The 26,956-nt window shown below is 42.8% G+C and overlaps 1 protein-coding gene across 1 annotated transcript in view; it reads left to right on the top strand.

Annotated features, from left to right (window-relative positions):
• sorcs1 (sortilin-related VPS10 domain containing receptor 1) overlaps nt 1-26,956 on the top strand; it is a gene marked incomplete at its 5' end in the record, with an annotated part of 201,124 nt that overhangs the window by 115,920 nt on the left and 58,248 nt on the right. The window contains one exon of the mRNA XM_080463597.1: nt 20,621-20,779. Within this exon, the coding sequence (XP_080319723.1) occupies nt 20,621-20,779 (159 nt within the window). The remainder of the gene's footprint in view (nt 1-20,620; nt 20,780-26,956) is intronic.

Genomic DNA, 26,956 nt, shown 5'->3' with positions numbered 1-26,956 from the left:
AAACCCATTGTTGGTGGAACAGGGCCGTGTCCAAGACGGTTGACTTGGGTGGCCACACATTATCCACAGAGTGTTATTGTTAAATCATCATTGTTGACAGAATGTAACAGAGTCGGAGCGTTTTCAAAAAGTCGTGTTTTCGGTGACTCGCAATCTCAAGGTAGTGGGTTGATGTCCCACGCCGGGCGCCACCTTCCCGTGGACTCACCACCTGCAGGAAAGGTTCTTAATCGGTCGAAAGTTATCTGGGTGACAGTGCTCAGACTGACACCCCCGCGACCCGGAAATGGATAAGCGGGAGAAAATGGATGGATGGATGGATGGATGGATGTGTTTTCAGTGACTGCGAGACTCCAAAACAAAAGTTTTCCGTTTTCACTCGAAGACACTGACTTTAAATGAGCTTCCCCTGCTGATGTGGACGTTTCTCCCCTAGTCAATAACCTTTTGTAGCGTTTTGCTCGTAAACCAGCCGGACGTCTGCTCAGCCTCTGTGAAGCTTTAAAGGCGTCTGCAGAGGAAACACCAGCAACTCACAACAGTCTTTGTGTCCCAAACACCGACCAGCTTAACAACTCTGGGCAGTGGAGTGATGAAGACCTGCTAACACCCTGACAGGCTGTTAATATTAAGCACGCACATGCACGCACGCACGCACACACACACACACACACAAGATCTGCTTTTGTCTGTCTCCTGTCTATCACCCGTCACCCTCGCTTGCAGGCATGCGTGCTAATTATCTCTGTCTCGCACGTGTCGACAGTCTCTCTGCCTCACACGTCGTGTTACGAACAAAACGGAAGTCTCAGCCAAACTGCTGCACCCCCACGATGCCGTGAACCTCATCACATGCCATCACTTCCTGTTTGGTCAGTGAAGGACGGGACCTCCCTGGAAGAACGTGACAACATAGAAGATCTTTCTTGCAAGGATGTTTTGTCTTCATATTATGGATGTAGAATTTATTTAATTTTGTAATATATAGTTTGACATTTCAGTGTTTTTTTGCAAAAGATAGATAATCTAATCTGGGTTATCCTACTCAGAGGTTGTTTCAATTAGGTCCTCACATGTCAACGAAAAACAGAGCAAGACTACGGCAGACCTGGGAAACGGCGCAGTGCTTCCATTTATCGGTGAGATAAATAAGTGAAAGTCTTTAGCTTCAACAAATAAAAATGTTTTTATTATTGCCAATAGTAAAGCATTACAAACACTATAATCCACAGTTTCACTTTCTCAATTGCTGTTCGTTCAAAACGCAACTTTTTGAATATGGCTCCCAAGGTGGAACATTTAAAAAAGCTACCAGAAGCTACTGCACAGGCGCACCATAGACGGAGTAAATAGTTCTTGTGCACATGTGCAAGTAGATGGACAATAACAACAGTGTTTGCCTCCAGAGTGTCATGACTCCCAGGCCATGTTGTCCTGGGACTTGGTAGTTTTATAGTTGACAGTCACTGTAATAACAATCCAACCTGGTCGTTTTGTCTTGGTCCCCCCCCACCCACCGTCGTCGGTATAATATTATTAAATCAGTGCATATATGCGGGAGATCTGGGTTTTTGGAACCATGACTGTGAGTGGTGTGGCTTTCAATGTCATTCAGTTGTGTAATTCCGGATTATTTAGCGTTAAGTGAGTAATTGCAGCTCTTTGTGGCTGTGAGCATGAAGCATCGTTTCTCCACACGTCTGCTGATTGGTAGTGATGATCGTCACTCTAAACAAGTCTGCAATATCAAAATATCTCATCTGCTGTAAACACTCCCGTTATTGTTCACATACGCCGCTTTGCAAACACTGGTGGTTTTGTTGACTGGGTGTATTGAAACCTGACGCAGACGGCCGTGCAACTGCATCTGCCGTGAGCTGTGACTGCAACTACTGCACTCTTCGCGCCACCATTGTTGCGTAATGACGTGTTCTACCGCGTGGTTTATAACCCCGCCCACATTTTACCGAACTCTCTGTAGTGGGACTGCGCAACACATTTGGTTCTGGGTGCACTCTGACTCAGCGTACCGCCCCGCCCCGCTCCGGGATGAACTGCAGTGGAACCGAGGCTCAAGGAGTCGCAGCAGAGGGACAATAGAGACGCATGCGGCTCCGGAGCCACGGGCTGCCGACCGCTGGTAGAGCAACAGCACCATCTCCTGGCCCGGCATGAAAACAATGTCGTTTTCAGCATTTCTTCCATTTTCATGTAAATGGTCATCGTTTTCAAAATGTTACACCCTTTAAATGTGCAATTTTTCTGAAATTCAAAACGCAAAAAACGTTTCACTCGAAACAGTGTGAATTAAACTGAGCCTAAAACAAAGAGGGGCAGGTTGGGAACCACAAGGATCTAGATGTCGAGCAATCTGTTGTTTGTCTATTGTTGCTTTGCAGTGATTGGTGATCGCTGCAAAGCAACGATATGGGCGTGGCCTGAGCTGTGGAAGCTAATGTAGAGTTCTTCCAAGCACCTCAAGAACACTGTGATTTGGAAACCCCCCCCCCACACACACACACACACTGGAGGGTGCAGCAGGTTCGTCACTTTGGCTCGTGCCATGTGACTGCGGCTGGTCACAGACAAAAGCCCCCTCTCTACAACCCCGGGGTGGAAGTAAATCAGGCCTGTGTGCGTGTGTGTGTGTGTGTGTGTGTGTGTGTGTGTGTGGGGGGGGGGGGTTATGCAGTGGCAGGGACGACAACAGGAGGGAGGAGGGGAGGGGGGCTGTGAGACAGCAAATAAACTGACAGAGAGCAAGTGAGCATGGATGAGTGGAGAGGAGGAGAGAAAAAAAAATATCTAAATGACGGAGCCAAAATAAATAAATATAAAGAGGCATGGCCTGCAGGTCACTCATGGAGAAAAACAGTCTGACAACACAGCAATTACATCCATTTTCATACGGTGGCTTCATACTGAGGCCGGGCATGAGGGGACGCAGCTCGAGTACACATTAGGGGAATCAATTTGAGGTTTTAGCCTGAAATTTGGTGTGAGAGTACATTATTACAGTAAATGGTTGAGTGCTGGTCGGAAACAAAACCAGTCACACAAATGGGCATTAGCTATAATGGTTCGAAAACAAAGGAGAAGTTTGCCGGGGAAGCATTTGAGTGACGGACGGACTCAGAATCTGCTGGGGAACTCATTTTTTATTTCATTTTTTTCTTTGCCATTAATGTACCTCCTAAAAACAGTCAGCAGGCTCAGTGTTTTGGTCCCGGTGGCTCCGCCCGCCTGCCCGCCTGCTGGCCTGCATGTGCACGTACGTGCGCAGCATTCAAAAACAATTAGCGCCTTGTACTGCTCTGCGGGTGGGTGGAATATGAATTCACCTCCGATGAGACGAGCTTCAAAGACTTTTCTCCTCATTGTCTCACTTTCTGGATACAAGCCGCAGATTTAATAGTGAACTTTAATATTTCATCTCCTCAATCTGTCCTCAAAATGGCAATGACACACACAGAACAAAAGGACAAACAGAATCCTCCAAAGGAAGGAAAAAAGGAAGATGTCTAAAGATGTGAATCCTGATGCAAGAGTGTGGAGACATTTCATACATAAAATAGTCCACAGGATGTAATGTTGATGCCTTTGTGTGCAGTGTCACCTCCTCTTCGGTTTTTTTTAGCATTTAATATCCAGACATACACCCAATCGCTTTACTGCCTTATTTTTCTGTTATATCAATGCAAAATGCTTCTGCCAACTAATTATTACAGGCCACATTAACGATGCATGTTAGATTGCTTTTACTTCAAACATGGCAAAACTCATCGTTCAGCAGGATCACCCTGAAAACTGTAGATAGAAATAGACATCAACTGTAATTTCTTTCAGTAAAACTAACCGCACTTTCCGATGTTTCCACCAGGGGTCACACTGTTTCAGTATGAGTCACCGAGCGCCTCAACTAAGCAGAAGATGGCAATGACGTTAGTAGCCGAGAGGTCTGTGTGCAAAAGTTAGTTGCATTATCGATAACGAGCTAGCATTAGCGTCAAAACCAGGTACCAGCGACACACTGTACTGTTTCCGGCCGTCCCAGATAAAAGATAACAATCGTGAGAGAATCGTGGCAACGAAATCTATCTATGCTATAAAGTTGTTGCTCCAGTCTGTATGAGATGAAGTTTGCCCGAATGTGGTCCTGACAATCAAAATAACTCATTTAAGAACTCTGGGAGATCTCTGAGAATGTTAAATGATAGTTGAGTCATCTCAAAGATGTGTTTGATTTAAAAGTTAAACTTGTTGTAGTACCACTTTCTACCACAAGAGGAAGGAGTGATTCGCTAAAGATGACAAGTGTTCTCAGTCACACAAAAAAGACAAAGAAGAAGCATTTATGTCTCTAGCATATTTACATAAGTGGCTAGAATCATTTGCTGGAATTCTGAGAGCTGTGCTCACTGCTCCCATCTGGTGGACAGGAGTGACATTACATCAGTCGGACATAGGCCGCTTTAATGGCAAAATGGCGTGTAGGAATGAAATATCAAAATACTGAGTAAAGTCCTGAGTGTGCTGCAGAGTGAAGACTAAAATGAAAAGAGGAAAGCATGAGCACAATTTTCAGAAAACGCTTCAACTCTGTAAAACAAAGACTGACAGTTGCATTCTATATCAAAAAACTTCCAAATGTAAGACATTGCCTTTAATTAATTAGTATGCGAATACAAAGTTTGCTCATAGGATCTTTTTCATTAGCGAGTCTATGCACGTTCAGATTGACTTGATATTTTCAAATTTGCAAAAATGCAAACAGGGTGAGCTCTGTTAGCCAATTAGTCTTCTAATTAAGGTCACAGATGAGTGAGAAATGTTTAGTTCATGAGCAGTTTTAATGGAAAATTGGACATTTTGAAGCCGCAACTGGAGCCATGAGTCATTCGGCTGCACTGAGTAATGAAGAAACGCGAAGGAAAAGCAGTGCATTAGCACCTGATGGATGAATATTTCTTATTTATTCCATTATGTTTTTGAAATATCAGAGCGATGTTGGAAAATGAGTAATAAACAAAGTTGTGAGAAGAAAGTTCAAACTCAACTTTGGTCCTTGTGAGTTTTTCCTCCTTCGGAGTTGAAGTTGTGTGTTTTGTTGGCTTGTGTGAGGCCGGCGAGCAGGTGAGCACGGCTGCCATCTAAACAGGGCTGTGAAGCGGAGCCGCAGTCTGTCTCAGATCTGCTGTTTTCCTCAGAGGCCGGACGGCATGGAAGTGTGACAGCTAACAGAAGCTGCTGGAGCCGGCAGACGGTCGTAGACGAGTCGGATTGTTTCACACCCAAAGCGGGAGAAGACATCATCATTTTCTTTTGATAAATGACAAAGCTATTGCGTATACTTGTATTATTCAACAACTTCCCTTTGTTGACGCAGCGTTTCAGGTGAAAATCGTTTTATGCATTTTTGTTTCAGTCTTTTTACACACAAATGGCAAAAACACTGAAAGCAATGTAGTTACCATGTTGGGCCACTATTAGGTGCTGTTGTTTGTTTTTTAAATGACAAAAAGTTGTGTTTTTATACGTTTCCATGGAAATGGCAACTGCCTGTTTTCAAGAAGTTGTATTTTCACGTGTTTCCATGCAGACTGAGTTGGAGCATTTTCAAAAAGTTCTGTTTTCAGACGTTTCCATGCTGAAAGAGTCTGCACATTTTCAAAAAGTTGCGACTTGACATGTTTCCATGAAGACGGAGCCGACATGTTTTTACAATGTTGTGTTTTCAAACGTTTTTACGGAGACCAGTTGGCACATTTTCAAAAAGTTGCATTCTCACACGTTTCGATGGCGAATGAGTCAAAGCATTTTCAAAAAGTTCTACCTTGGGAGACATTTTTTCTTTAAATTGTGCGTTTTCAGTGGCTCCGAGGACCACTGTCATCCAAAGTGCGACAAAAGTTTTCCAAAGTTAACATAGTATGAATATGTAACATACGTTAACTAGAAATATATGCCACTCCCACTCGCTGCTGACTGGTATTTCCCCATTTTGTGTTTTTTACCAAAATCCCTTCCACTTAAGCCAATTTTTAATTTTTTTTTTTTTTACAAATGTTTACGTCCAAAAAGGACGTAATAAAATCATCGGTATATAGTTATCTGTTTGTCTCTGTGTCTGCTAGCAAGATTACATCAAAACTACCGCACAGATTTTGTTGAAATTTTCACCATATATAGATTTTAGGCCATGGAAGATTCCATTAGTTTTGGAGGTGGCAGGATTTCATTTTTTAGGCTTTTAAGGATTACGTTATAACTACATGACAGATTTTCACCAAATTTTCAGCACTGATAGATGTTCGGCCAGCGAAAACCCTGAGGTGATCCAGATCCTTTGAAATAAACAGGCGCCTACGATACTAATCCTGCCACTTAAAGAGGCAGGCACACAGAATAGATATTCCCTGCTACTTTCTATTAACCCGCTTCTCTTGTTTCGAATATAATTATGGAAAAGTGATTCCACGTATATTTAATGATCATACATAGAGAAAATTATGCAAGAATATATAATCCATATATCTCCCAAAAAGAAATGGACAAATCCCCCCCTGCTGTGTGTGTTATTAGAAGATGATGTCTGTGTATATTCTGGCAGTGCTGCGGTGTGTTGATTTCAAGAACTCTGAATCGGATAGCTTTTCCCTCCCTGCTGAGAAAGTGTCCAATGTCTCATGATGGCGTGTAAAGGAATAAAGATGGAACCCCCACCACCCCCAGGCTCACTTAGATTTACCCCTCCCGTCATCTTCCACATCTCCTCTCCCGTTCCTCACACTCTGTCAGTCTCTCCCCCCCCCCTCCCGGTCTCTCCTCGGACCCCCCAGGCGCTCTCCTCTCCGCTCGCCGCAGCCATTTGGAGCTTGTGCCTCGGGGCTGACAGATGTTGCGCCTCCTCCGGGCTCTCTGCATACCTCCACGGCCGAAGAAGCCGCCATGCGTCGGGTTGAAGCACGGCTGATTTGCTGGCATACAAAAAAAAAAAAACACTTCCCTGCTCCTTACTACTTCAGTGTTGCTCTCACCGGGTGGTACACCCCCGGGTTCATCTGCTCTCAGTCAGCATGTGTCGCTCTGACACACGACCTGATTCATCCGGACCATCTTCAGTTCGGCTGGGTACCTCGTGGAATACGTGATGCAGAAAGCACATCATACACGGTGTCGCACAAGCGAAAGTACTCGACTAAAATACTGGATTACTGTAGGAATCGTTCACCAAAGTAACACTTGTTCCTGCTGTCAGCACAGCTGGAATTACATCAGTTAGTTGGAGGAAGATGCTCTATAATGTGCACGTTAGCAGAATTTACATCAGTCACTGGGAGGAAGATGTAATCTCCCACATTACCCTCAAAAGTAGGGGAATGACCATAATAGGCTACTTCCGAACACACTGCTCACTAATCTTTTGTGACAAAGGAAATGAATCGTCAAGCGATATACTAACACGCGGTCACGTTGTGAAGTTATTCAGTGATGCTCACTGTGAAGAATTCCTCATAACTCAACACAGATCAACATGTCTGAAGTCGCAATGCCGCCGGTGGATAATCCAAACCGATCTTCCTCGTCCCGCCTCTCTGCATTCACACACGACGGACACACAAAGCCCGTAGCTTTGCTGGGACTGAAACCAATTTACAGCCAAAAGCAGAACCTGACATGTTTGTCAGGTGTGGGTGAGCGGAAATATCAGGGAGCCTTCAATTAGCAGCGGACTTCAATGGCTCCCGTCAGCACACAGCGGCTCGGTGGTCCAATGAGGAGGAGGAGGAGGAGGAGGAGGAGATCACACGTCTGAGCATGAGCTCACACTGGTTTTTGGTCTGCTCGATTGATTCTGGTGGCTGAATGTATTTTTGCGACACACACACACACACACACACACACACACACACACACACACACACACACACACACACACACACACACACACACACACACACACACACACACACACACACACACACACACACCAGGGCTCTGTCCGGGAGGTTTTTTGTTTTTGGTTCCCTTCCAGGTCTCACCACCGTAGATGAAGGCAGCTTTGCTGTTGCTATTGAAGATCTTCAGCTTGGTCTTCAGGTTTCTGAATCTCCATATTGGTCTTAGCAAAAGAAAAACAGATCTCGCTTTACCTGATCCTGACTGGACGTCTTCTGAAAACCTACCATCGGTAGAAATCTAGATATAGGAAGGTACATTTACAAAGGCTTCATTCTCCAAAGTGATGGTTTACCGCTGGCGTTGTTGATTCTCATAATCTCAGACCTTTATTGGTTTGTTGGTGAAACAGCCACTTTATTGCCACTGCCGATATGTTAACCCCGTTACGGTAAAAGTGACGCGTCCTCCATTGTTTCTAATTGAAAGACGCAGACATTAGAGGAAGGAAGCGCCCAATAAAAAAAAAGAAACCTCTTAACATGCTACAGGAGATTAATTAAACTGTTAGCACAGAGTTATTACAGAGTGCAGATCTTCTCCTCGTTGACCCTCACCGGCTCCTCGCAGCAGAAACGGGACATATATTCTGTGAACCCGTCTCACACCGCGGCTATAAAGAGATGAAATAGTGTTTTCCCATCTGCCGCCGCTGCTCTGTGCTTAAAGCTCTGCACTCGCAGCTTATTTATAACTTAGTGTGTTATTGTGCCGCTTCGACCTTTGCTCCCCGCAGGTAAATCATCATTCTCGCATCCACGGGAAGTTTCTTCCTCAAACGTTTTATATATTGTGTCTTCAGAGAGAGAGGGGGGATGCATGCACTTTGAGAAGCAACTTTAGTTTGTACTCTGCTTAGATTCAGTCAGGCAGGAAGCTTCATTCCAGCGTTTTCAACGTCCTACACGGGTGACGTGCTGGAGCTGTGGCTCCGGACCTCGATCTGGGACTCCTGAAGGTCACAGGGAGTCTTGGTTCTGCAAGGTGAAAGCTTTGCAAATAACAAATATGCTTGAGTTAGGGAGGCTTTTTGACAATGCTCTGAGTCCGTGAAGAAGAGAAACGAGGCATTTTCACTTGGAGCCTTGTCGAGTAAACGAGGCCTGATCCCAGAACACGCGATTCAATCTCATTTTGAATGGTCAGCGACAAACTCAAAGGTTCCAGGGCAGCAAAAAGATCAGAACAACCTGCAAATAACAGCAACTTCAAGGTTTGTCTTAGTTTTTTTTTTTGTTTTTTTTTTTTGCAAATAGGTATATTCTGAAAATATTCACATAATGAACTATTTTCTAAACCAGCAATAAACAACCGAAAATGTCTTTATAACGATGAGTGCGATCTGAAATCAAATTTTCTTAGCAAACTCACCCTGAACGGATTTCATGCTGCTGCTAGTTTGCCAGCAACAAGATAGGAAATGTTTGATGTTGTCTTGTCTTGTCTTGTCTTGTCTTGTCTTATCTTGTGCTGTGCTGTGCTGTGCTGTGCTGTGCTGTGCTGTGCTATGCTATGCTGTCTTGTCTTGTCTTGTCTTGTCTTGTCTTGTCTTGTCTTGTCTTGTCTTGTCTTGTCTTGTCTTGTCTTGTCTTGTCTTGTGGGCATTGCTGCCATCTGTTTTTCACTTCTGGGTTTTCACTATTGTGTTATTTTTCTGCCCTCAGTGGACAAATCGAGAAAGAAAAATGACTTTCCTGTGTAAGGTTGTAGCGTGGGCTGGATCGTACGCGCTGGTGGGGGCAAGTCTTGGCAGATACACTCTAACTGCCCCCCTAGGGTAAAATTATAGTCATTCTATAAATATGGAGGACATTAAAAAACAAACAGTTACATTTTTTAAAGGCTAACATGTGTTTTTCTTTCCTTCAAAGGTTATTCAGTTGTTTACGGGTCCAATAAATGGTGTTAACTTGTGGATAATCCTTTGTCACTATTTTTAAATGTCGCCCGTGTGAAAATCCTCTCCACTCCAGTCGTGACCAAAAACAGAAAATCAGCGTGTTTGTTGAGCTGATCCTCTCAGGTTTCTCTGGGTTCCTGCCTCAGAGGTTTTTGGCTGGAAGTGCTGGCGGTGGAGATGGGAGGTGCAGAGACCTTTACCCAGTCCAGCACATGTTTACCGCTGACATTTATCAACCTCTTGTGAATACTTGACTCTCTCCTGACTCCATCTGCTCCTCTCTTTGACTGCCCTTTGGCTTCAATTACCAGATTGGGTTCATCTGGAAGAACGACCTGGAGCTAACTTCTGCCGCCCGTGTGGCGCAGAGGAACATTTATTCAGAATATCCCAGGAAATCTCATCAAATCAATATACAGTGCATTCATCACAATAACAATCCCAAAACAGACATGGTTTTGCTAAAACAGTGTCCTTTTTCAAAAAAAAAAAATTTGCATCTTTGCGGAGAAAAATCTAAAAAAGGAGAATTTCCAGTTCTTCAAGGACCCGTTTCAAGTAAAAACGCATATTTTTATTTTTTTTTTTTTTTTGCATTATTGTTTCTGGAAAGTTTCGCGTTTGAGCAGTTAAGTTTTGAAAATGTTGTCCGTTCACACAGAAACGGCAGAAACGCTAAAACCAATGTAGTTTTCACGTAGGGTTCTATAGTGGAGGTTGTTGGGTTTTCCTTTGTAGTGAATCTACACACACGCACACAGAGAACACTGGCGAGTTCACAGACATTTGTTTTTACGGGTGACTTGGAGTCATGACGCTCTGAAGGCAAAGGTTGTCGATCTACTTGAGCATGTGCAGACGTGTGCAGACAGAGTTGGAGCGTTTTGAAAAAAGGACATTTTGCATTGTTTTCCACAGAAACGGAGTTGGAGCCTTGTTGAGAATTTCCACCTAGGGAGGAACTTTTCAAAAACTTGAATTTTCAGTGGCTCTGAGTACCACTGTCATGCGAACGGACATCCAGAATCCAGCCAAAGTTTTGCACTTGATGCATCGAATCATGCATCACTGTAAGTGAATTTTGCTCTCAGATGTATTTCCTTAAGTCTGAAAATAACTCCTTCGTGTGGAACTATCTGAAATTGGGTTCCTAGTGATTTGTGGCTGCAGTAAGAGGTCATGTACCCAACAGACGTGTTTTTAGGTTTTCTGGCAGAGAAAAGGTCTAGTCTACCCAAGAGGTGACATGGACCTCATGTTGGTCATCACAAACCTTGAGGTTCAGCTGTAATCAAACAGCTCTCAGTGATCTCTCTGTTATATTCCTGTTGCTGCCTTTTTGTTTTTTGTTTTTTTAAGGCATTTTCACTTTGTAAACACCGATGAACATAACACACACACAATGGCCTCAAGAAACATCCATCCAAGTACCACGGCAGTGCTCTTGAAAGCAGGTGAACCAGCCTTGACCCCCCTCCCCAACACACACATACACACACACACACACACACACACACACACCCCTCTTCGTCTCTCCACCATCACTGTCCCTGCTTCGCTTTGCTCTATCATGTGAAATTGATTTCAAATACAGACCTGGCTGCCGGCACCATGCCGGCTCCGTCTTCAAACCCGTAACCTCAGGTGGATCACTCTGTTGTTCACCACACTTCTCTTCCTCTGCAAAGACAAACGGCACACAGGCAAAAACTGGTTATTAACTTGTATTAAATCATTCTGCGTCAAGTCGCTGCCACTGTGAAGCGAAGACACTGGAAGCGAGAATGCCCAAGCATATTCAGTCATTTTATTCAAACGCTTTTCCACCAAGAACCTGCAAAGAATGTTTTTTTTTTTTCACTGCGTATTGTTTAGAATTCATAGCGAAGAGTCACCGTCCAATTAGGTGATGGCAGGAAATGTGAAAAATTGAAGCTAATTTCACTGATATTCATTGTTGGAATATTTATGCTGCTGCAGAAACACTGACAGATTCCCCGAACACAACTTAAACGTCTTCCAGCCGACATGTATGAGCTTCATTAACCTTTGTCATATTTAACCTTTTTGGCCTGAGAATACACACACTAGCACACAAACTGTTGGTGTGCGTTCTATTTCCTCCAGATGCTCAAAGTACTTTTTTTTTTTTTTACATCTGGAGAAGTTCCTGAGGACGGCGACCAGACCACTCAGCTGCTCCGCAGGGCAGCGACTCTCCATTTTTCACCAAAGGTTATTTTCCCACCATAAATTAGGCTGCTCCGGGTTCATTGGTGAGCGGTTATTAATGAGCCATTATCATGATTGAGGAGCCAATAGGACGACCCCAGAGAAGGCAAAGCTGCACAAACCTGCTTGAAAAAGGTTTTTTGGTGCACATTTAAAAATGCATACACGATGCTCACAAATGCTGCTTTGGATGTTTTTTGGTGTTTGGTTTTTTTTTTAAGGCTAAAACTGCTGTGAGACAATAAACAGCAACCTGAGACTTCTGACAGAAAAGTGTGAAGTGAGCTTCACTTTTCAGAAACATTTCAGCGGCTTTTCTCAGAATAGCATCAACATGTCCCAAAGCAAAGAATTGAAGGAGCTGGTTTAATAGTCTTTTACCCATAGCCTTTTAGTGTTCTCTCGGGTCATGGAGTTTGAGGGTTTTAATGCGGTATCGTAGCTTGTTCCTAGCACTGCACTCTTCTGGACTGAGGCTTCAGATGTTCTTCTGAGATCTGCTGCAACCTCTTTCCTAGTTTTAGGGCCACCACCCCGAGTTCTCCCACTACATCAGCTTCAACCCTCCACATCTGTTCCATCTGTTCCTTCAACTCCTGCCACTTCTCAACCTTTTTCTGTTCTTTCTTTGTAATGTTGCCCTCAGTCGGTACTGCCACATCTGTCACTGTTGCCCTCTGCTGCTGGTTGACCACCGCAATGTCTGATTGGTTGGCCGGCAGCTGTTTGTAAGTCTAGAAGCTGAAGTCCCTCAGGATCTTAGCCCTGTTGTTCTCCATCATCTATCGGGGGGGATGTCCCACTGGGATTTGGGTAGTTTGAGTCCATGCTGGGTACAGATGTCCCTTTACACTGTCCCAGCCACTTGGTTGTGTTTCTCCTTCTACACAGATTCAGCTTGCATCTTACACCTTGCAGGTTGGGTCTTCTCTACTTTGGTAGAGCCTCGCCTCTATAACTCTTGTGCTTAGTGACTGCTCATGTGCTGCCATCGTCCAGTCATTGGAAGGTCTTATCGATGTCAGCAACATGCATGCCATGTCAGAGCGTTTCTCTTCGTATTGCTTGCTCCTCCTCATTCTCAAGTTTCAGCTTTCTGAGACATTCACTTATGAGCTCATCCTTTGGGGGGGCGTCTTCTTGGTATATTGTTGGATTTTGTGTGTTTCATCTTGGATAGTTACTCTTCCACTCACTGGTCCTTGGTCTCCTTCATTTCACTTATTGTACAGCCTCAGGATGTTTGACTTGACGTGAAACTCTCAATGTATTGTGAGGAGCTTTTCTTATTTTGGTGTCTGTGGCTTCCGTCTCCTCCTTTGGCCAACTTGTGATCCCAGCTGGGTATCTGATGACTGGTAGTGTGCATGTCGATGACTCTTTGGAAGTATGTCAATGCACTTGTAGTTATGCTGGATGTACCCCACGTTGCTCCCTGGTAGGTCAACCCTTTTAGTTCTGATCATCCAGCCTCTCTTTGATACCATGTGATCACACTTGTCTGACCTGAATGACGTCCTGTTGTCGGTATTGTAGATCCTGGTGGTGTAGGCTAGTGCTTCCTGCATATTCGGTGACTTGATTCCTGCACCCTTTGGAATCGGCAGTCTGAGAATACTTTTTGTTATGGTTTGAAACCAATTCAAGACCAGTTTTATTCAAAACCCAGTGTGAAATGTTTTGCTCTCAGTTCTGGATTAAAACTAGACTAGTTTAAGGATTGTTTTAGACAGATTCATGATACTACTGCATTGGATTCAGTTCAGTGAACTTGTTATGATCAAAAAGAGCAGTTTAAGTTGATCAGACCTTTGTTTATTAGTGGCGTACGTATCCGACTGGTAGTTACCATCAGAAGGAACTGTGCTCATAATGGCGAGAACATAGTGAGATCTACACTCACTAGACTGTGGGGTTTAAATGAAGCTCAATTTGTACTATTTATCTCCTCATCTGACTTCTCAGCTCTTTAAACAAATTTTCAACCTTCAGTTTAGTGAATGTGTGTGAATCATTGCCTTGGTTTCATGGTTTGCTGACAGGAAGTGAATTGTCTCGCCTTCTCCTGCTCTTGTATAAACTTTGGTGTCACCTGACGAGTATCATCCTACTTGTGTGGCTACTATTCTTTTTGATTTTCTGACATTCAAAACTAGCCTGATCTCCCCTCTGGCACCAACAAGGCCTCTTCGCTGCTGCTGACTGTATATTTTCTCACACTGTGAGTCCTGCAGATGCTCCCGGTAGGTCAGCACTTTGTCGAGCAACAACCGAATTGAACATGCTGCGTTCAAAGAGACTTCCATCCCCTTTCTTCTTTGTTTTTATGCTTAATTTTTTTTTTTCGTGTTGACCAGGTGTACCTAATATTGTTGCTTGTGACTGGAAAAATTAACACTTTAGTGAAATAGTCCACCTGAAAATATCTCGATCTAATGAACCTTGTGTATAGATGTTAGCAGTTTGTTTGTCACGCTATTAGCCACCTCATTGATGACACGGGTCCTTCCTTTTATTCCACACTTTTCTTTGACCTGCAACATTATAAAGCAGACTCATTAAACACCGATAAAGCTAAAGCTGGTTTGAGCTCATATTTAGCACAGAACATTTCATATTGACAAAAGAGAGCGTTACACCGTGCTTTCCCTCACGGCTTCCGTCGACCATATTTGAATTAGCCTCTTTAGCTAAGTCCATCCCTAATTCATTCTCCTTTTAGCTCCGTCTGTGTGTCCTTCCAAACATATTTACGCAATCAGCTTGATAAATAGTGGACTAGCTAATTGTTGCGTTCGTCCATGTGCAATTCGTTGCTCTGCAGGATGCTAACGATAGATTTATGTCTTAAAGAGAAAATCTTCCTTCTGCAGAAGCAAACATTCCCTCAGTCCATGTACATCCAAATCAATCAGCTAAATAAGCACAGAAGAAGCATTGCAGCGTCATCTGTTAGCCAGGTTTGCTCCTGCTTTTATTAAAAATATTGATTAGCTGAAGGTAAACTGAGCGGTAAACAAGAGAAACGTCCATTCCGGTGGTGACGGCTGTCAGTCATTCAACACCATCGTTTTGTTTGATGTCCTCATCTGAAAATCTTCTGGGTGTTTTCTCTTGTAGCTTTTCATTTGTGCAAGATAAAAGCTGCATTTACATCCTTTCTGCGCGGTTGTAATCTCATATTTGTATTCAGGCCGGTGGTGTGTTTGCGTTGGCACGGACAGTGAGGAGCCCACGGACACTTAATTTATGGGAAGTCATGTAAACGTCCACACCCAAAACCTAGATTCAGAGCGTGTTCGCGGGCTGAAGCTGCACGCCGAGCTTCAGCGGGGATGATTGACTGCCCAACGCAAACAAGGCAAATCCTCCCGTTTCTTTTTCTTTCAATGTTTTCTGGAACAGAATCAAATCGTGCTGCAGGAGTTTGTTTCTGTCGTGGCTTCCGTCCTGCAGCCGTCACATGTATGCGTTCCAGAAAAGGTTTACAAAGATGTCGATTTTTTTTCTGAATTCATCACACTCAATCACACTTTTCTTCCTCAGTCAATTTGAATTTGGAGAGCATTAATGTCCATGGAGACGTCATTGATCACAGTTCCGTCCATTGTTTGTGATTTGCGTGTTGATATTGCAATAACAATACACGTGTAATATTGTGTGATGAATTCTGTTGGGAATAACCCATTCATGCAAAAGGGAACCAGTTGGTGAAGCTCAATTTCCATTTCACATGACAGTGCAGCCCAAAACCTGTAGAACGGTGACTTTCAACATGTAAATGAGTGCAACGCTAAAATTACATTTATGATGAATGCTCCTTATTGACCTGACTTGCACAAAAATTTAAATATTCCTGTTTTTTTGTAGCTTGCAAATTAGGTATGCAAGTCTAACTGAGTCCAGATTATACACTGAATGTTTAGGAAACACTATATTCTAATGAATATAAATGTTGTATTGTTTGGTGACATCTTACTACCTTCTTTGAGGTCTTGAAAAAGGAAGTTCCCAGTTCGACAATGTTCAGAAATATTTGCCTCCCGGAAGTTACTCCTGAACACACCATAAGTAACTGGTACTCACCGTTAGCGACACGAGCTCCTCTACTTTTCCCCAAGTCAGGATTACTTCTTACTTGTGTGGCTACTGCTTTTGTAAATGGTTACAGTTGAGGAGCAGCAGAGCTGCTGTCTCTGTCAGCTCACTGACCCCCAAACTCGTTTAGCATTCGCATTCACTTAAGTTCAAATCAGACCTGTTACTTTTCCCCTAAAAGTGGAATAGTAACTGTTAAAAATGTATTTTGTCATTGATCCATTTTATTTCAAGAAGTGCAAACATCCAGATTGTAGAACGTCTTCCTCCCACTAACTGACGTAACTCAAGTAACTGACGCCTTAGTAAGACAGGACATACTGAGAAGCTATCAAAATAAGTTAAACATTTTATTAAACGAGTTGCTAATTCTCGTTAACTTTCACCACACTGTTTGCGGACTACAAATTCCTATGAGCGCGTCAATAAGTCCAGTTTTCCTGTGAATTCAGCAGAAACGCAGTGGCCAATTATAAAGCTGTCTGCTCTTTTCTGCGGTTTGGTGGAACGGGATGAAACGTTAATGTGAGATTGTAGTTCGGACTGAGAGCATTTGATTGGATCGGTCGGCATGTGGCTCACGTATGTGGATTTCTATCTGCAGTGTGTGATTGATGAACTGCTGTGAGCGGGTCTGCAGACTGCGGCTGCTGTTACCACGGCTGACTAATAAGGCGCCGGCGCGAGAGACCACAAGCGCTGGGCGGCCGTGCTTATTTACATAAGTTATTTTAAATAAATGAGAAATTACACAAATCTATTTCTTTTTCCGTGGAGTTTTATTGCCGAAATAATCCAAATGTGAGTTTGTCACTGCACAGGAAAGATTCTGATGCTAAAAATCAGTAGATAAGACTCCTGGGAGTCGTCAACACTAAAAGACTCAAAGTGAAAGTCAATTTGTAACGTCACCAAAAGCTATTAACATGTATAAAACGGAATATCAACGTGAGTTAGTGCCCGTAAAGATAATGTGTGGGCCGGCTGCAGCTGCGGCAACTGTGGCTTGGTTGGTAGAGTGGTCGACTCCTAATTGGAAGGTTGCAGGTTCCAATTCTTATCTCCGCCTGTGCACATTTGGAAGTGTCGTTGAGCAAGAAACTGTACTCCAAGTTGCTCCCAATGGATGGGTCAGGCGCCTGGCATGGCGGCTGCCTCCATGTGTGAATGTGTGTGTGTGTGTGGGTGGGTGAATGTGACTCACTATGTAAAGTGCTTTGGGACTGCTCAAGCAATAGAATAGTGCTATATGAGGGAAATCCATTTACCATTTACTGAAAAATCAGTGAGTTGGCTCCAATAATGCTATTATATAAAACTGGACAGGCAAAGTGAGTAGCTGTAGCGCTAATGTGTGCAGGGGACATTGTGCTGCCCCTCAACAAGTATTTAGCTTTCTTCTGCTCGGGCAAGCAGGTTTTTGCAACATATCCATGACATGTTCTGACGGTGTTATTTCGTCTTCATCAGTAATGTCAAGACTGAAGAGCACTGTCAAAATTTCTCGAGCAATGGGCAATTTACTGCTGTCATACAAGCTGCCAGCATGGTTGACATGTCACCATCGGGATTCAAAAGCATCATTTCCAAGAAAGAGTCCTTGATTATTACTCTGAAAATAGGTTCTATGACGTTCTATGATGTTTCTGATGGAAGAACTACTTTGAAATATGTCAAAGGTGCGTTGTAAAAACCTACATACCTGAAAAGAAGAAAGTAAAATACCTATGAACAAACTAAAGGCATTATGAACTTTTTCAACTGCTCCTTTAGTTATCTTTTGCATTAGCAGCAGATCATTCATAAAACGCTACTGACTGTAGAAGCTAATGGTGCTAATTATGATAACTCTACTGTCAATGTAGATGCAAAATAAATAAACCCCTTTTTTGAAACCAGTGTCAATATGACATATATATATGAACAGCTGGCTGTTATTCAGCGTCCTCTGAACACAACCTAGTATGAAATACCAGGAAACACCGCTTAAAAGGCCAACTTCAGGATTCCAAACTACACCGCTCACAGTCGAACAACATGATTCACGCAAATGTCGAACTAAACCTCCAAACACAGACTTTAATATGGCTCTAATTCACCTTTGCATCTGACAGACAAAGCTCAGGGCAAAGAAAACGGAACCGAAATGTCAAATGACTGGCAACAGCCCCACAGTGTTGCTGCTCCTGCAGTTTATTACTTTGAGCTGACAGTGATGACCGAAGGCGCCTGAGAGGAGTGTATCAACATTTGTGTGATATCCTCTCCGGTCGGCACCATGGAGGCCGAGCCGGCACAGACCAGCAGGCAGGGTACGAGTCGCTGCATCCCCACTGGAAATCATAAGCCTGAGCGCTGCCATCAATAAAAATACAGACCTGCGTTTTGTCTGCACAGAGCTGACTTCTAGCATTGACTACACAGTGTGGGCTTTAACAGGGGCTAAAGTGAGGTAGGCAAAGTTTGGACAGTAGAGTTTAAGTTTTAGCTCAAGTTTATACAACAACGATTCAAGTGAAAATGCATCGTTTATTTGCATTTCTGTTTCAGAAACGTTTTGCGTTTACACGCCAATGCTTTGAGAATAATGCAAATTTTCACAGAAACAGCAGAGAACGATGTAGTCAACATGCCAGGCCAGGAGGTGGCACTGTTAGAGATTTCTGTAATGAAACTACATAGATATATGCTATAAACAGTAACAATAGTGAGTATACTGATGGACCGACAACAAAGTTGGATTGCTATTACAGATGATTCTCAACTATAAAACAACCAAGTCCCAGGAGAATATGGACTTGGAGTCATGTCACTCTTGAGGCGGGCATTTTTGTTATTGTCCATCTGCTTGTGGTGCGCATGCGCAGTATCAGCCTTTAAGAAAAGTTGTGGTCTCCCCGTTTGCACGGGTCGGAATCTGAGCGTTTCTGAAAGTTCCACATTGGGAGCTGTTTTCAAAAAGTTGCACTTTCAGTGTTTTCAAGCCTTGAGTGCAAAGGAAGTTTCCCGCTTTCCCTTGAAAACACATGTGGTTGTAGCTTCCCGAACGTCTCACCCGCTGCAGCTCAACGCTGCAGACACACTTCAGTGTTTTCAAGTCTACTGACTCAAATATATTTGCATTCCATATCATCTGGGGACTTTTTTGTGTGTGTGTGTGTGATGTTTCTGGGGACTGAGCCAGAGCTTGGCGAAAATGGGGAATAGGGAAACTATGTTGGACCTCAAAGAAAAGGAAGAAGCTCGTGGGAAATCAAGGCGTTGGAGGCCTGACTGAGACAAACACGAGGCGCTGCGAGATGTATCATACTGATTATATCATCAAGCCTAACAGATACAAATGGCTGCTTGAGATGTGGAATCATCAGTGAGAAAAGTGACTGTGAATGGCAAGTCTTTAACATGCTAATCTGCAGACACAGCTGTAATAATAGGCTTTATGTCTCTGATATGGAAATCAGCCCTGATTGACTTGTCTCTGCATTTAATCTCTTTCATGGAGCTGCACGTTGATGAAGTGATTGCAAATGAGGAAGGATGAAGCAGAATGAGAAAAATGGACGCAAATGTATCCTATATATTTTTCAGTATGTATTTGGTGAAAACAAACGTTTCTTTTTTTCCATGTCATGATGCTTACATTTGTTGGATGTGCCTGATATCTGCACATAAAAACAAAAACTAACTGGTCACCACAATACCAAAGTCGCAGCTTGAGTACGAAATACAAAACACTCTGAAGGCAATAACCCACATGCAAAAGCCAACAACAAATACAAACAATGTAAACACTACAACATAAAAGGAGAACAAGAGCAGCATTGCAAAAGCAGTCAACGCTAATGCTAAGCTAACAATACAAATGCAAACGTCGTCAAGAGAAATGTTGAAGCTCTCAAACTGACACAGAGACGGAACACAAGTGCTTAGGCTGCTTAATTTTAAGAGAAAAGTTGGCTATGTCAGTGAAATGAATGAGCTGAGGCCACAAATGTAAAATCTGATGCTGAGTGCCAATGCTAATGGTAAAGCCGCACATGACAATGAAACGGCTAACAATGTTCAAGCCACAACACAAACGCAAATGTTGACAATGCCAAAGCTGAAGCTGCCATTACTAATGCCCACGCTGATAAGAGAGAAGCTAAAATCCAAAAGCCAAGAACATTAATGCTACCTGGAAACTCACTCAAATGTGAACGTTCAGAACGCTAATGCTCAAGCTGCTAATGGTAGTGTGAAAGCTAACAGCACAAATGCTGTCAAAACACATTACAAAAGACACAAAGCGCACGAGGAAGTTCCAAAAAAGAATGTGAAAGCTGCTCCGTGTTGTGTCTTTGGCATTGTCTTCACCCGCCTGATCCCCCCGTAAGTAAACCACCGTGAATCCCTCTAAACGTGCGCTCCTCCTCCTCCTGCCGCCCCCAGATCATGTTGCTGACCGACCCGGAGATCGAGAGCAGCCTCCTGATCAGCTCTGACGAAGGAGCGACGTACCAGAAGTACCGCCTCAACTTCTACATCCTCAGCCTGCTGTTCCACCCCGAGCAGGAGGACTGGATCCTGGCCTACAGCCACGACCAGAAGGTGAGTGCACCCACGCTCCATAGCCATGTTGATGTTTTTCAATCCGTCCACGACTTTAAATTATTGCTCACAAATGAGTGAGACCGAAAACGCTATTATAAGTCGTAAAGAGCAAAATTTACAAAACTATTTTGAAACATACACAAATTTGCTGACAAAGTTCAGAATTTAATATCTGTTTCACTGAATCCTGTGTATTTACTGAAACCCTGGTCTGCTAACCTGCTTTATACCGCCAGGTGGCGTAATGAACAATGCTAGAATATCTAAACGTCAGTCCAACACGAGAAGGCTACGTCCTACTCCTTTGTATATGTTGGGGGCAGTAGTTATTTATTTACTTATTTTTTTCTTTTCTCTGTTATGTTTATTTGTTTTGTGGGTTCTTATTTTATTTAATTTTTTGTATTGAATAATTTCATTTGTACCCACTTGATACATACTATTATAATGGTATCCAGTAATAAAAGAGGATCTCTGTTTTCTGGATAATTCATCTGAGCATAACAGGAGAGGTATAACACGTTTAGATTACCAAGTATTTGAATTGGCCATTGACTTCATGGTGGCTGTACCAAGTAAGAAGAAACTTTAAGACAGTAGAATGTCTTCACCTCAGTTACTCGGGACCCATATGAATCTTTCTTTTTCTCCACCAAGCCAGTTGTTACTTGCCACTGATGCCAGATTGGAAACAGTTATTTCTGCCTTCATATCTCAGTCTCAGCTCTGAAATAGCTCATCTGTCAGATTTGTCTGATTCTTTCTCTTCTTTATCCTGATATAGAGCTGACACGTTAGCTTAGCCCCTAAGCCAGCAGATTTTCGCTGGGGTTCAAATCGAAGGCAAAAGAGCAAAAAATACTTTTTTTCTCTCTCCAGGTGTAAAAAAAAAAAAAAAAAAAAAAAAGATACATAAATGTTGATATTTTTTTACTGTTGTCGGAAAAGTTGACGTTCCTGCCAAAATGAGTTGTCACGTTCTGCCCAGAGTTCGGTGTGTTGGGCCGCGCTACGTACTACACTCAGGAAGGGCTGCCAGACTCCAACCATCACACATTGGCTTCTAGCTAACCTGAAACACACACACACAGACACAGACACAGACACACACACACACACACACACACACACACACACACACACACACACACACACACACACAGCCAGAGGTCCTCTGGTGGAGGCGCAAAGCCTGTGGGCACCTGCAAGGCAAAATCCAGGGCAGTCCTTTCCCCAAACCTTTCAAAGAGCTTTAATACACTATGTGAATATCATATATGCAAATTAACTCAACAGATATTAAACTTGTTTATCAAATGTGCTGATGCAGTGCTTCAAAGTAAAACAATCTTTGCTAAATACAGAGTTTTTAAGTGAAAATGAAAACATTTTGTTGTATTTTGGGTGACGGTTTACACGACAACGGTGCTTGGAGTCACTGACGATGCAGCTTTTTGAAAAAGCCCCCAAAATAGAACTTTTCAAAAACGCTGCGACTCCGTTGTCGTGGAAACGGAGTAATACCCAACTTTTCTGACACGCTGTTACTGCACATGTGCATCACTACCGCGCTAAATAAATCTCAGGTAAAATGTTTGATTTATTTCCTACAGGTTATCTTGTGATTGATACTTTAATTCCCATGTTTAACAAAAACATACAAAATATTTTGCTGGAGTTGGAACTTTGACCTGAATGTGCCCAAATCCTGATTACAGTCGATGCAGTGCAGTGCCTCCTGCTGGCAGCACCGTCAGGTCCTCCTGTGGGCCGGGACGAACCTCCGGATGTGCCGCACCCCTTATGTTTGGTCCTCCCACCTCTCTCTCTCTCTCTCTCTCTCTCTCTCTCTCTCTCTCTCTCTCTCTCTCTCTCTCTCTCTCTCTCTCTCTCTCTCTCTCTCTCTCTCTCTCTCTCTCTCTCTCTGACTTTTCTGTTCATCGCCCCCTTCCAAAAACTGCTTCTCTTTCACTTTCATTGACTCCTCTCTTTTTTTTTGTTTGGCTGAGCTGCTTCATTTGTTGATTGAGAAGGAGGTTGTAACACAAACACAAACTCACACACACGCACACACACCTCGTCACTGTCACTTGCTTGGCTACATACTACCTTGGTGTAGGAGGGTAATTAGTCAAAGTGATTTCCTGCCTCACCCCCCCCCCCCCCCCCCCCCCCCTTCCTTTTGGTTTACATCTGCTTCGCGCAGCTCGACATTGACAAACTAAGGTCCCGTTTGCCCGACAAGGTTCCCAAGTGAAAACAACAACAAAAAAAACCTTGATTGTTTTCAGTGCTCCCAAAAGGGAGCCACTGAAAGCACAACTTTTTGAAAACTTCTCCCCAGGTGATCATTTCAGAAAACGTGCTGGCTCCATCTCCGTCGAAGCGGGGGGAGACAGCCTGGCATGACAAACATTTTCTGTGACGAAAACACAAAAACAATGCATTTTCACTTGAAACGTCAGCGTGTGGACAGGACTTAAAATGAGCACACATATAAAACAAACCCAGAATTTGTCATTTTTGAAATTATTTTAAGTGAAAGCTAATTTTCCAATCGGATAACAAAATTAATTATCAGGATTTACTTTGAAAATTGCCGAGTTTGACGTGCAGGTAGTTATGACGACAAATCATTTACAGTCCTAATGCTTTAATGTTGTCATGGAAGTATTTTGCAGCTTAGATTGAGACATTTAAAAAAAAAAAAGTCTGACATCGAAAGAAATGCAGTTTTTCTTTTAAATCTGATCAAACTTGATGAAGGTTGCCGCAATAGTAAGCAAAAAGGCAAATTTATCATAAAATTCAAAGGTACAAACATTGTACTCAACCTTTGTTTTCTCAATCTGACATTAAACCAAATGTATAAATGCACTTAAGTAAATCATCTCACTTATTATTTATATGGGTCAGTCTGTGATAATAATGATGAAAGCATCATTCATGAATAGAATAATAAATTCTAAGGGGTAGAATTTAATAAAAAAAAAAAAAAAGAAAATACATCCATATTTCTGCACTTTTTTGCTGTTTAAAATCCAAAATACAAATTTTGAAGCACAAAATGAGCAACACAACCCATTTAAACTGAGCATTTGGGATCATTTTTCTGACACACGTCTGAATTTTCTTGATCTAATTATGTAGTTTGGCATATCTTTGGTATTGTGCAAAGCTTGCCTGAAGAGAGGAAAAAGAGAGAACGCTTCTAAAAGTTCAAGTAGGTCTTCTGTTTTAAGTGTTTCAGAGTATTGTGAGACACTCTGTGAGGAGGCAAAGCTCTGCTTTAATAAAATCAAAGTGGTTTATTGATCTGACAGCAGTGATAATCTGCATGGGATTCGAATGCAGCAGTTTGCTCGTCTCCTCTGCTCCCAGTAAATAAATGCAATTACAAAATAAATTAATATAAACAAACACGATCACGGGTTGTTTTTTTTTTTTTTTTGGAGGGAGGGGAGGGGAGGGGAGGGTTCCTCCGCTAATAAATGACTGTTTACACATTATTCATGACTGCTCAGGCCTGAAATAGGGAGGAAAAATAAAAAGTCCAGGCGAGAAACTGCAATAAGTTTGCAGCTCCATTGAGTGTTGCGGTAATCGTCTCTGCCGAACGTGTTTGAGGACAAAACGGCTTCAGTCTCTCAAGGTTGTGGATTTATTGACACAACAAAAGGAAAATATCAAATTATGAGTTTATTCGTGTTATTTTTTTTTTACCTTCTTTTTTTTTTTTCTGATTCCAACCCACACTTTGAGTCAGAACGAGACTGAAATGAAAGTGTTTTCTGGTCGTTTCGATGGAACGGTGCGTCATCTTACACAGACCTCCAAAGCACAACCAACATTAGCCTTGAAACTTCAAATGTGGCGCTCACATTATTGAAGTAGAGGTGAAGGGAGAATATTTACTGAACTGAATTATTTGTAAAGAAAAATGAAAATATTGCTCAAAAATATATTTTCCTATATCTGTAAATCTGTAAGAAAGGTTACAGATATAGGGAAATACAGTGCCTTGCGAAAGTATTCAGCCCCCTTGAACCTTTCACCCTTTCGCCACATTTCAGGCTTCAAACATAAAGATATAAAATTAAAAATTTTTGTCAAGAATCAACAACAAATGGGACACAATCGTGAAGTGGAACGAAATTTATTGGATAATTTAAACTTTAACAAATAAAAAACTGAAAAGTGGGGCGTGCAATATTATTCGGCCCCCTTGCGTTAATACTTCGTAGCGCCACCTTTTGCTGCAATTACAGCTGCAAGTCGCTTGGGGTATGTCTCTATCAGTTTTGCACATCGAGAGACTGAAATTCTTGCCCATTCTTCCTTGGAAAACAGCTCGAGCTCAGTGAGGTTGGATGGAGAGCGTTTGTGAACAGCAGTTTTCAGCTCTTCCCACAGATTCTTGATTGGATTCAGGTCTGGACTTTGACTGGGCCACTCTAACACCTGGATACGTTTATTTGTGAACCGTCCCATTGTAGATTTGACTTTATGTTTTGGATCATTGTCCTGTTGGAAGATAAATCTCCGTCCCAGTCTCAGGTCTTTTGCAGACTCCAACAGGTTTTCTTCCAGAATGGTCCTGTATTTGGCTCCATCCATCTTCCCATCAATTTTAACCATCTTCCCTGTCCCTGCTGAAGAAAAGCAGGCCCAAACCATGATGCTGCCACCACCATGTTTGACAGTGGGGATGGTGTGTTCTGGGTGATGAGCAGTGTTGATTTTACACCAAACATATCGTTTTGCATTGTGGCCAAAAAGTTCGATTTTGGTTTCATCTGACCAGAGCACCTTCTTCCACACGTTTGGTGTGTCTCCCAGGTGGCTTGTGGCAAACTTTAAACGAGACTTTTTATGGATATCTTTGAGAAATGGCTTTCTTCTTGCCACTCTTCCATAAAGGCCAGATTTGTGCAGTGTACGACTGATTGTTGTCCTATGGACAGACTCTCCCACCTCAGCTGTAGAGTGATCATGGGCCTCTTGGCTGCATCTCTAATCGGTGTTCTCCTTCCTCGAGATGAAAGTTTGGAGGGACGGCCGGGTCTTGGTAGATTTGCAGTGGTCCGATACTCCTTCCATTTCAATATGATTGCTTGCACAGTGCTCCTTGAGATGTTTAAAGCTTGGGAAATCTTTCTGTCTCCAAATCCGGCTTTAAACTTCTCCACAACAGTATCTCGGACCTGCCTGGTGTGTTCCTTGGTCTTCATGATGCTCTCTGCGCTTTAAACAGAACCCTGAGACGATCACAGAGCAGGTGCATTTATACGGAGACTTGATTACACACAGGTGGATTCTATTTATCATCATCAGTCATTTAGGACAACATTGGATCATTCAGAGATCCTCACTGAACTTCTGGAGTGAGTTTGCTGCACCGAAAGTAAAGGGGCCGAATAATATTGCACGCCCCACTTTTCAGTTTATTTGTTAAAAAAGTTTAAATTATCCAATAAATTTCGTTCCACTTCACGATTGTGTCCCACTTGTTGTTGATTCTTGACAAAAAAATTAAAATTTTATATCTTTATGTTTGAAGCCTGAAATGTGGCGAAAGGTTGAAAGGTTCAAGGGGGCCTAATACTTTCACAAGGCACTGTATATCAACCTGTATCAAATTTATCAGAGCTGAATGTGACAAAGGGAGAAAAATGTCAATAGGAAATGGAGTTGTCAAGCAAAATATACATTTTAACCTGCTTTATTGTGAATGGATGTTGTTCGACTTTCTGCTGCTTCCTTCAGGGTTGTATAGACAAGATCGTCCACCTCTGTCCTCCCTCTCTTCCTCCTTCACTGTCACACCAACCATCTCCTCTTCCTCGCCTTCTCCATCTCCAACATGTCCAAACCATTTCCTAACCAGTTTCATCTCAACTCTTGGACTGTTCTCAGCTGTTCCTCTGGTCTCTTCATGTTGAATCCATCCTGCACATTGAACATCTTCGGCCTCCTTTCACGCGGAGACTTTCACTCTTATCACTCTCCTTCTGACGCACGTCGGCTCGTCTCCACGTCTCCTCGTCTCTTTCTTCACTTCCTCTGTGCTCTGGATGGTTCATCGGCTACTTCAACTCTTCCACCTTCACCTTTCCACTTTCGACTCTCTCATTCAGACACGTATCCTGTATTGTCTCTAAATGCACTTAAATG

Source organism: Lipophrys pholis, assembly GCF_963383615.2.
Source record: "Lipophrys pholis genome assembly, chromosome: 5".
NCBI lineage: Eukaryota > Metazoa > Chordata > Actinopteri > Blenniiformes > Blenniidae > Lipophrys > Lipophrys pholis.
Note: the sequence above shows the minus strand (reverse complement) of the source record. Positions and strands in the feature narration are given on the sequence as shown.